This window comes from Coenobita brevimanus, chromosome 66 (genome assembly GCF_032717465.1).
Source record: "Coenobita brevimanus isolate Jiangsu-jjx chromosome 66, ASM3271746v2, whole genome shotgun sequence".
NCBI lineage: Eukaryota > Metazoa > Arthropoda > Malacostraca > Decapoda > Coenobitidae > Coenobita > Coenobita brevimanus.
The window spans coordinates 5016910-5029427 of record NC_137019.1 but is presented as its reverse complement, the minus strand read 5'-3'; the positions used below and the strand labels follow the sequence as shown (position 1 = coordinate 5029427).

At 41.7% G+C, this 12518-nt stretch overlaps 1 protein-coding gene across 1 annotated transcript in view; it reads right to left on the bottom strand.

The window, feature by feature from the left end:
* The window catches only part of trc (Serine/threonine-protein kinase tricornered), a 161773-nt gene that overhangs the window by 18404 nt on the left and 130851 nt on the right, over positions 1-12518 (bottom strand). The window contains exons 9-10 of the mRNA XM_080276787.1: positions 8622-8821; positions 4289-4400 (exon numbers count right to left, since the gene is read on the bottom strand). Coding sequence (XP_080132913.1) covers positions 4289-4400; positions 8622-8821 — 312 coding nt within the window. The remainder of the gene's footprint in view (positions 1-4288; positions 4401-8621; positions 8822-12518) is intronic.

Sequence of the window (12518 nt, the reverse complement as noted above, 5' to 3'; positions counted from 1 at the left end):
GAAACCATTCACCATGCTGGGTGGTAACCATATTACCAAATTTTGGCGCCTGGTGGTTTAGTGGGTAATTATTGCGCTCCAATCGGATTGAGCCGGTGAAGGTTTATATCCAAGGGATGGTTGGGGTTGATTGCTCATGTAATGCCACTCAGGGATGAGTGAGGCTGGTCACTCTCATCTTAAATGTTGGGACCAACTGCCTAGCCCCGGACTCCTACACTCCTCATGGGGCAATGCAGGATTGGATGATGGATGGATGGTGGTGACATATAACCTAATTATGGTGCCTTGTGGTTTAGTGGGTAATTAAGGCGCTCTAAACGGATTGAGCCGGTGTAGGTTTATATCCAAGGGGTGGCTGGGTTTTATTGATCACATAATGCCTCTCAGGGATGAGTGAGGCTGGTCACTCTCATCTTAAATGTCAGGACTGACTTGCCTAGCCCTTGGCCCCTACACTCCCCATGGGGCTGCATAGGACTAGATGATGGATGGATGGATATATACATAAATATATGTACATTGTATATATACTATATATATACTGTATATATATATCTACATATATATATATATATATATATATATATATATATATATATATATACATTAAGACCTCGATATAACGGACTTCAATAAACCGGAATTCACTTTTATCGGAATCGACTAAATTCCAATATATTGGAAAAGGTCCAATAAAGCCAGAAGCAGTCCGGACTACCTGACCACTTCAGCTATGTTCGACACAATAAGGTAAACAAATGACATGTCTATCAGTGTACAGTACTGTATTATTTTATATATTATACCATTTGATTATTACACTGAAGGTCTAATACAGTACAGTACTGCAGTGGTAGTGAAAACAGTTTAAAAACCATTGGTCCAATCCGGACTTGTGTCTGATATATCGGAAAAAGTCCGAGTTAGCAGGGGGAAGTCCGGATGTCGCTTTTACCAGAATTTCACTTTTTTTGGAATGGTTTGGGCCCCAATTAGCCAGTTATAGTGAGGTCTTACTGTAAATATCGGAGAGACACACATTACATGCGTGTGTACAAATGTTTTTTATGCTCCTGACCAGGAATTGAACCTAAGACTTCTAGATAAAAGTCAGGCACTGATACCACGGGTTCGATTCCCGGTCAGGAGCGTACAAAACATATATCCATCAATCCGTCACCCAATCCTACGTTACCCCATGAGAAGCGTAGAAGGCCAGGGCTAGAAAGGCTGGTCTTGACATTTAAGATGACAGTGACCAACCTCACTCATCCCTGAATGGCATTATATGAGCAATAAACCCCAACCATCCCTTGGATATAAACCTTCACCAGCTCAATCCAATTAGAGTGCCGTAATTACCCACTAAACCACCAGGTGCCAAAATTTGGTTATATGGTTACCACCCAGTATAGTAAATGGTTTCCTGGTGTACAGGACCCCATTTGGCTTGTTACTCAGTGCAGCGTCACCCACAGGCAGAAGGAAGAGAAAAGAATGAAGGAAAGAAAGACAAAAGAGGGAGTGTAAAGTCACCCGTAGGCAGAAGGACGAGGAAAGAATGAAGTAAAGAAAGACAGAAGAGGAAGAAAGGAATGGAGAGAGGAGAGGAAAGGGCAGACACCCAAGAGCAGCACTACATCGAGTGAGTGGATGATGAGCGCCCCCACTTACCACAATATATATATATATTTATATTTATATAGATCTACTCCTACACTCCTCATGGGGCAACACAGGATTGGATGATGATGAAAATATATAAGTCAGACTACATTCATGTAAAAGAACAAAATCCATAATCCAATTTATATAGACATATAAATAAATAAAACTATTAACATTAGGGAAAAAAAAAACTTCCATCGCCATTAGTATTGTGATAAAATTCTCTTTTCTTCCACATTTCAAACAGCTTGGAAAAAAGAAATATTTTGGACAGTTAACAGTCTAGTTAAGTGAGTCTGAGGCAAGGGAGGAGGTATGGAAAGCCAAATAGATGTCTGGATATGGTAAGTGAATATGTGAGAGAACAATGATATGGAAGTTGGGGAAGCAAAAGGACTGACAAAGAAATGAAAATTATGAAAATTGTATGGTAATGTATATCAAAAGGAAAGCACTCTTCAACCCCCCCCTTTTTTCTTTTTAATTGGGAAGTACAGTAAACACTCTCTAATTCGAACCCAAATAATTTGGAAATCAGTTAATTCGGATCTCTTTTGACCACCAGACAAATAATTTTAATTCAGATTGAAGATGTCTACCCTTTCCTCTCCTCCATCCTTCTTTCCTTCCATCCTCTGCTGTCTTTCCTTAATTCTTTCCTCTTTCTTCTGCCTGCGGGTGACTTTACACTCCCTCTTTTGTCTTTCTTTCCTTCATTCTTTCCTCTTCCTTCTGCCTGTGGGTGACTCTACATTGAGTGACAAGCCAAATGGTTTCCTGTACACCAGGAAACCATTTACTATGCTGGGTGGTAACCATATAACCAAATTTTGGCTCCTAGTGGTTTAGTGGGTAATAAAGGTGCTCCAATCGGATTGAGCCGGTGAAGGTTTATATCCAAGGGATGGTTGGGGTTTGTTGCTCACATAATGCCACTCAGGGATGAGTGAGGCTGGTCACTCTCATCTTAAATGCCAGGACCAACTTTCCTAGCCCCGGGCTCCTATGCTCCTCATGAGGCAAGGTAGGATTAGATGATGGATGGATGGATGAAATTCGAATTATGCGAGACAAGTCTGAAAAAGGTTCCAGTGATAAGTGGACGTGAACAGTTTTTGTAGTGACAAGTTTTAGTAATAAATGTAATTTTTAAGAACTGTACAATACCTTCGGTACAATTAAGTGTACTGTACTCTACTGCTGAGTTGCAAGACTTCATTTTCAAGGTTTGACACTATTTTATTTATTGTATTGTGCACTCTTTGAGTATAAAGTAATAATATGCTGTAAAGTTCAATGTTATTGTGAAAAAGCCATGTTTTAATGAGCATGAGTGTGATCTGGGGATAGGGGCATGCATGCGCTCCGATAATTCCGATTTTTGGATAATTTGACATAGGGTTCTCCCCAATTAATCCGAATTATAGAGGGTTTACTGTATTACCTAACATTTTTTCACTGAGGATTGTCTATGAAGTGGAGCTAAGAATTCCTGGGGATTGAATATGTGGCCCATTTCCCCAATTAATCCGAATTATAGAGGGTTTACTGTATTACCTAACATTTTTTCACTGAGGATTGTCTAAGAAGTGGAGCTAAGAATCCCTGGGGCTTGAATATGTGGTCCAGTTCACTGAAGTCTCTGTTGATCGTACTCCTACTTTCACAGCTTCTTATTCCTACCCACTCAACTTAATAATATTCATTAGAGGTAAAATGGAGTAAGGACGGTTTGTCTGGGAGGTGGAGCTGAGAATTTTGAAGGCTTCAGTGATGAGTGAATAGATGTGTGGACCAACCCTATTTTTATTTTCTTACTACTTTTTCTTGATCCTGTATACCATACTTGTTGCTGGACAGCTGGGATATGATAATGATGGGAAAGTTGATGAACTGGGTTACAATGACAATGTTTGTAACAGATGATGATACCTTACACACCAAACAGAAACATAATAAATATCACTTCCATCACGGTGGTGAAAACAGTGTCATCACAGGGCAATTAGAATTGAGCTATAGACCAAAATATAACATTTCTAACAAGCGTGGCTTGGAGACAGGTCTTTGTACATTCTGAAGAGGGTGGAACCAGCAGGTGGCCAGTTCATGACTATTACTGCTCTGGCAACACTGCAAGGAACTTATTTCATGCACAGCAGACTTCAAGCAATTCTACATGTGCAAAATGAGAAAGCTAGAGAGTAAATAAAAATTCTTTTTCCTTTACAATAACTTTAAAAAATATCCACACTATGGATAATTCTCTCTCTCTCTCTCTTACTTTTGTTCATGTATTATTCTGTTTCAAAGTAAACTAATAAGTAATTAGAATAGTACATTAATACTTTTTTGTCATGCAGCAAGAATCAAGAGCTGCCTGAACACTGACATTCTCCTACTACTGTAAAATGCCTCTTTACATAGGCCATATTTTTTGTTTATAGCCATTACTTTATGCTTAAACAGCTGCACACTCACTCAGGTCATAAGAGAAATCGCTTTTTATAAAAAAACATAAACTGAAGCGTTTATAATGTTGATATGGGTTGCAAAGAAAAATGCCAAGCTTCAAGTACTCTAAAATAAAAATGTCAAAGAATTAAGAACAACTTACGTAGTTTAATGTCGACTTCTGGAAACTCATCGAAGTTGCTTGTGTCATCAATGGACTTAACTTCGACAGAAATTGCTGATGGGCGTTCTCTTGTGTGTTCCCAGTCCACTTGCTAGGAAAGGAGAAAACCAACAGTGAATGAAAGGAGCATAGAAATAGGGTGAAAATATGGAAGGTGAGATGGGAAGAAATGAAAGTAAAGTACAGCTGTACTGAACTTAGTACATTTCGCTTTACAATTAAAAGAGGAGCTATTGTTGCCTACAATGTTCGATGAACCTGAAAAATTTGTAATTCTGAAACTCTGCCAAATGGTTTCCTGAACACTATGAAACCATTTACTGTTGGGTGGTAACCATAAAACCAACTTATGGTACCTGGTGATTTAGTGGGTAATTAAGGTGCTCCTACTGGACTAAGCCTAGGCAAGTTCACGCCCAAGGGGTGGTTGGGGTTTATTGCTTACATAATGCCACTCAGAGATGAGTGAGGCTGGTCACTTTCATCTTAAATGTCAGGACCAACTTGCCTACCCCTGAGCTCCTACACTCCACATGGGGCAACATAGGATTAGATGATGAATGAATAAATGAATGAAATCTATCTATCTATATACCTAGGCTGCTTCCCCCAAGGAAAGGGAGGTAGCCGAGACAGGACGACACACTCCCCATTTACTCATCCATTCAAACACATTCATTCGCATCTTAGCCCCAAAAGGGAGAATGGACAGATCCTCACCGCACCACACCGCACAAGGGTCAACTGCGCAATGCAATCAGTAACATCCGCAGCAGGGCCCGACAGCAGAACTGGTTTACCCCTGCCAAATCATAACAGACCCATCCCCTTACCCGCACCTGACCTGACTAGCTGAATCAGACCAAATGCGGGAAAATGTCCCCTCAGGGCTGCGTCATCACTTATTCATTCACAATTTCTCTCCATTTATTTCTGTCACGCACAGCCACTCTTCCCTGCTCAACAGACATCCCTCTCGCATCCAGCGCTCTCTTCACACTGTCCATCCATCCTATTCGTGGTCTTCCTCTCAGCCTTACACCTCTCACATCAGATCTAGTTATCTTTTTCACCAATCGCTCATTATCCATACTCTCCATATGCCCATACCATCGCAACACCCTCTGCTCAACTCTACCAGCCATCTCCCGAACAACTCCAGTTCTCCTTCGCACTTCATCATTTCGCACTCGATCCACACGCGTCACTCCACACATACTCCTCAGACACCTCATCTCCATTACATTCAAACTTTTCCTCTCTGCTACACCCATATTCCATGTTTCAGCCCCATATAACGCAGTCGGTACCACAACACCCTCATACAGCCTTCTCTTTACATCCATTCTAAGCGAACGACATTTAAACACTTTTTCATTCCTCCCAGCACCTTTCCTACTTCATTTATTCTAAACTTCACTTCTGCATCTATTCTTCCATCCACAGCAACATGTGACCCTAGATATTTAAAACACTCTACCTCCTCAAGCAACTCACCATTCAAAACTATATTCATTCCCCTACCATCTACCAACCTCGTACACTTCATCACTTTACTCTTATTCTCATTTACTTTCAATTTCCTCCTTTCACACACCCTTCCAAACTCCTCTACCAACTGTCTCAATCTCTCCTCTGAATCAGTCACCAGTGCAGTATCATCTGCAAACAGCAGCCGCTTCAGATTCCACTCTTCACCATCAACATTCACCAGACTCAGACCTCCACCTAAAACTCTTGCATTCACCTCCCTTACAACACCATCCATGTAAATATTAAACAACCAAGGCGACATCACACATCCCTGTCGCAGCCCCACTCTCACGGGAAACCAATCACTCACAGCATTTCCCACTCTTACACATGCTCTACTATTTACATAAAAACTTTTCACCCCTTTTAGTAGCCTACCATCAAGTCCATACAATCTTAAAACAGCCATGCTTTTTTGTACTTAAATGTGTAACAGAGCACACAAAAATGGTTACCAAAACTCGCCATTACATAATCAGTGCACAAATAAAAACTCATCCTAAGGTTTAACGGGTAAAAACAACCTGTAACCTAACTCTGACAACCATGAACATCATACACCGTGCTCAAAAGAAATATGATCAATATAATACTCATCATTACTGGCTCAATACAATAATTATATACCTTATTTAATTAATACTGATAAATATAGGACACATAATTCTACAATTGGTGCAGATGTACTGCAAGAGCTACCTTCACAGCTACTAAAGTTGCATTCCACATTAATGTAATTCTGAGTCAGTGAGGCTAGGGAAATGAACGGAGATCAAGCTGGCTGGATGAATGTTGTGAGAAGTGCATGATCAGGGATTTGGCACCCCTTTTTAATGTGGCAGCGTCCGGATTGACTCAATCGGATACATTTATGTGAAGCTTCAAAACGTGGTGAATGTTTTTGGTGTATCCGATAAAGCCACGATTCCAGGGGCTTGAATGACGGGTGAATGGAAGCATGGCCATTGTACTGGGCAAATTTGGGCTGCCTGGACATTGCTACTCCTCACCCAGCCCTAGGGTGGGAAAGGAGGTCCAGATGATGATGATAATGATGAGTCATGATGTCAAAATCAAATTACTGTACGGAACAGCAATACTACTTAGTTAAGTCCATCCATCCATCATCCAATCCTACGTTGCCCCAGGAAAAGCGTAGGAGCCCGGGGCTAGGCAAGTTGGTCCTGACATTTAAGATGAAAGTGACCAGCCTCACTCATCCCTGAGTGGCATAACATGAGCAGTAAACCCCAGACACCCCTTGGATATAAACCTACACAGGCTCAATTCAATTGGAGTGCCATAATTACCCACTAAACCACCAGGTGCCATAATTTGGTTATATGGTTACCACCCAGTGTAGTAAATGGTTTCCTGGTGTACAGGAAACCATTTGGCTTGTCACTCAGTGTAGAGTCACCCACAGGCAGAAGGAAAAGGAAAGAATGAAGGAAAGAAAGACAGAAGAGGAAGGAAGTAAATAACCAGTGATCCTAAATGTAATGTTTTATGCACTCCACACTCACATGAAAAGCCTCAACAGATATGAGTGATGGACATAAGATTTCTGATTTAAGTGAGGTAACAATTCACAAAAAATCAAGCACTGATAAAATTGATATAATCACAGTATTTCATCACACAGTTTTCCAGGAGTAGTCTTACACCCCTACATCCCTCAAAGTGTAATACTGTACTATATACACCGTAACTAGAGCATGCATTCGTATTTATACCCTTCACACTTTCACATTACTGTCTCTCTCTGTTTTCCATCAATTAATTTTCCAGGCTTAGCCCTAGACCCCTATAACACACAAGATGTACTGTAGACCTACTACCTACTTATCATGTACTATCTATACCCAACCTAAGTAACTAGGATAATTTACCTAGTTATGTTGGGACTCATTACTCATGTAATGCCACTCAGGGATGAGTGAGGCTGGTCACTCTCATCTTGAATGTCAGGACCAACTTGCCTAGCCCCGGGCTCCTACGCTTGTCATAGGGCAACATGGGACTGGATGATGGATGGATGGATGGATGGATTGCTCACTATCTATATCCAACCTAAGCATGGGGTGAAGTTGGGTAATTTACCTAGTTATTACTTACTATCTATACCGAACCTATGCATGGGGTGAATTTGGACAATTTACTATCCATAGATGGTTTTGCAGCAAACTGTCATTCATGATCATGACCTATTTTCCAACCTACCGATGGGGTGAGGCTGGGTGTAGAGATGATGATGAAAACATAATGATAAAGGGATAACCAGACAAACTCTACCCAACTGAATGGGTCATACTCTCATTCACTCAACAGTCAAGCCCTTGGAATTGTGACTCAACATCACAGGCATACATCCACACAAATCTGTTTCATATCTACCCATAAACTAATGTCAATCACATGACTATCACACAACCAGGAAAAAATGGATGCGAAACCCCTATCATCAACTCCTCCACAAAAAATTCTTCAGCTTCTTCTAATTAGCTAGATCTACTGTTAGTTCTCTCATCTCATCAACCTACATACTGTAACTTCCTCTTTAATACATTCCTTCACCTATCCATCCATATTCTTCAGAGGCAACTATGCCGCCTCATACCTTCACTCACACAACCTTTTCACCACCCTGTTTCAAACCATGGTTTAGCAAAAAATGTCATTAGTTAAAATAAATCATTTCAAAATCTGCCACTCAGTCCCTTCCTTGTATTAAAAACTGACTCTTACTCCTTAACATTATTTTTCATGAAACACTCACCTGGAAGAATTTCATACTCTTGAGGTCCTCAATGCCCTGGTGTGAGCCAGCACGACGGTCAGCCTCACAGCAGAGCCGCATGATGGTATCTCGAGCTTGTTCAGAGATGGGTACCTCAGGTGGAAAGACCAAAGTTTCCCTCCAGTTCATTACTTTCCGATAGGTTTCTTGAGGATTCTCACTGCAGAATGGTGGATAGCCTGTCCAAGATTGAAATAATAAATACAGCAACTAAGGCAAGCACAAATACAATACTATACAGTAATCCCTCCAGATACATGGCATCACCAAGGAACCTCCTTGCATGGTTCCCTCACCCCCAGGGGGGGGGGGGAAATGCTTCAAGGGAAGTCCCTTTATGTGAGAAAAGTATGCCAATTTCACGATGGTTCTTGGTAGAGTCCCTGATGATTGAAACTGCCCTCATGGTTAGTTTTTCCCACTTTATTATTTCTTTAAACCTCTATATTATCACTCTAAAGTCTTCCTTACCTCTATACAAGAGGTTATGTCAATAGGCAGAATATTGCAGTCCAGGTGAGGTCACAGAGAGACTTTAGTATGGAAGTTGGAATCTGTCATATCTTTATTCATTGCAACTTCTTTACTGTTTCTGTCTTGTATCTACTTCACTCCAAAACAGCAGTCAAATTGGAGTCTGACTGGAGGCTTGGTTAATACATAAGATTTTTATAATGCAATATGGATCTCCACATGTAGGGGCTCTGTTTATGCAGTACCCTGGGGCAAAACTTCATTCACATATCTAGTGGGTCTACAATACAGTGGGGTCTCCCAATATGCGGGATCTCAATATGTGAAACACCAAATAATATGTGAACTCGACTCAGGAAAAAAATAATTTTTCAATGTGTAAAATGTGATTATAAAATCCAAATCTGTCGTCTGAAAGCAAGAGAAAAACGGTGTTACCACTCAAAATGGTATGTGAAGCTACCACCAGGTGGCTGATCAGTTTACCGTCCTTTCCCTCCCTCACGGCATCTCTCAAGTCAAGTCTCGAGACTCTCAGCCCATGCCGGCCTGCACCGTGCTCGCACATTGTAGTGTTTTTAGCAATATACAAGACCTGCTCCTGCTCACCTGTTTCATCATGGCCCCACTGCTTCATTCCAAGAATAAGAGGATCACTTTGGAGCTGAATAAGCAAGGTACAAGGAACTCAAACATTGGATGTGAACTTGGCTTAGGTGAATCGACAGTGAGGAACGATCTCAAGAACAAGGTGCGGATTTTATGAATCATCAAGACTTAGAGAGCCCAGCAAGTGGATGGGCACAGTAAGGTTGCTAATCCTGCAATTGTACAAATGGAATGCTACCTAGCACACTACTGTACAAAGGCCTCCCAGTTGGCTCTCTTATAATTAGTGTATGTGTGTTTGTGGCCAGCTGGGGTGATTCTGGTTTTGGTAGTGATGATGATTGGGAGATGATCAGAACCTAGGGTTTTGACCACTCTCCATGATGTAGTGGGGGCGGGGTTTGGGGAGCAGAAGGTGATGTCTGGAGATGATGGGAGGAAGAGGGCTTGGTGTGGGATATGCGTATGTTGGTCTAGACTGTTTAGTATGAAAAGATGATCTGTCTGGGATTGTAGTACCAGCCCTCTGTCTGTGTCAGGGTTGTTGACATGCCAGGCCGATGACTTGGCGTTGAAATCACCACCCAGGATGATGTTGGGTATGTTAGTGATACGGTGTATCTGTGGAGAGTAATTGTGTGGTACTGTGGGGGACGATTGAGGGGGAATGTATGTTAGCAATTGTTATGTGTGATTTATTACCAGTGCGTATTTTAATTGATTGTATTTCTGTTGTGGTGTCATGTGGGGGGAGAAGTGACTTTGTGTGTGCACTGGTATCTGCAAAGTTGATGGATTTGTGTACCAGGGTGATGAGTCCACCGCCACCGCCATCAGCCCGGTCTTGTCGAATGGTGGCGAAGTTATGAAATGTTGGCCTTTGTAACTGAAACAGAACAACATTTCGAAACACTAAACAGTACACCCATCACAAACATCAACACCGCTGTGCACACTTTCAATACAATCATACAAAACGCAGACAAAAGACACATCCCTAGAGGCAACAGAAAGAGACACGACCCCAACTTCACACCAGAAATTCAAGGCCTCATCAGACAACGGGACACACTGCGACACTCCCCAACACCCCATACACAAGACACCATACAACAAATACAAGAACTCAACACTCAGATAAACAATAAAATATCAGAACAGCAAACACTAAACTGGAAAAATTACCTCCAAACACTTGACCACAAAACAAACATCAGCAAACTCTACAAAACACTAAACAGCATCACACTTTCCAACAGCAACACCACACAATCACATGCTGCCATCACAACAACAGACACCATACCCTCAAACAAACAACAAGCAAACACTCTCATCAATCACTTTTCACAAGTCAGCCATCTAACCCCCCATCCAGAAGACCGACGTATCATCAGACGTAAGAGACAGTTCCCCACAGACCCAGACTACGCACCTTTCACTTACAACCAGACGAAGCACATCATTAACAACCTCAAGCACTCATCTGCCTGTGGACCAGACAACATAAGCAACATTCACCTTAACCCGCGCCATCCCGGCGACGTGAATTAACACGGCAACATTGCAAGGTCCCTAATTTGCACAATTTTCAATTTTCGCGAGTGATTTCAAGAGTGATTTTTGGCATGTATACACGGGACACCTTCCTCTATTCCTCTACAAGATGCCAAGCAGGAACAATGCCTTACACCACATAACCTCCCCCCCCCCCTGCATGCCATTGTCTCGGCAATTCACCTGTTACCATTGACCTGGCCAATAAAGACATTCAGGGCCAGAGTGATTCCCCAATCGATGACAATGTGGAGGACAAAGTTTACATAGCATTAGAGGAAGAAACAGTCAGAAATGATGATCAGGTAATGTGGGAAAAAAAAGGCCATGAATGGTGATGAGTTAGTGAGTGAAACAATGCTTACAATGCCTATATTACTGTTTGAAAACCAATATACTCTTGTACTACATATAAATTCATACCAAGTTAATAAATAAATACTGTTTATGAGTGGATAAAATAGTTACCCTCCCATAGAACTCATTTTCTTTGGTGCCAGCCTGTTAGAACACCCAGTCAGGTAAGGAAGTACTCGTACTTAAATCCGGTATTTTAAACCTCAGGTGAGCGATTTCTCTATGAATTTTCGATGTTTCTCACCAAAAGCGGATGTCTGAGCAAAAAAAAAAAAAAAAAAAAAAAAAGGTCCAAAAACGTCGGGATGGGGCAGGTTAAACACCTAGGACCACAAGGCATACAAGCACTCACCAACATATCAAACTACAGCCACTCACACAACATAATACCCAACATCTGGAAGCATGGCAATATCATCACTATCCCTAAACCCAACAAAGACCCCACGTTACCCTCCTCACATCGCCCCATCACACTCCTCTGCACCCCCTCTAAAGTCACTGAACGACTGATACTACAACTAGTCACACCTCACATTCCCCTAGCCCAGTCACAACATGGCTTTAGGCCACTACACTCCACAAACACCCTTCTTACAGACCTTACACAGAGAGTTTTCGATGGCATGAATTCAGGAATTCTGGGCCACCACACAGAACACTCCTAGTCACATTAGACATTAGCAAAGCTTTTGATGCCATCCCCCGCCACAACGTCACAAACAAAATACTCAACACAAACATGCACAATAACACAAAAAGATGGCTGGCAAACTACTTAGCAGGCAGATGTGCACACGTAACATTTGCCAGTCAATCTTCTAACATCAGAAACTTCACAAACGGCATCCCCCAAGGATCAGTTTTGTCCCCTACACT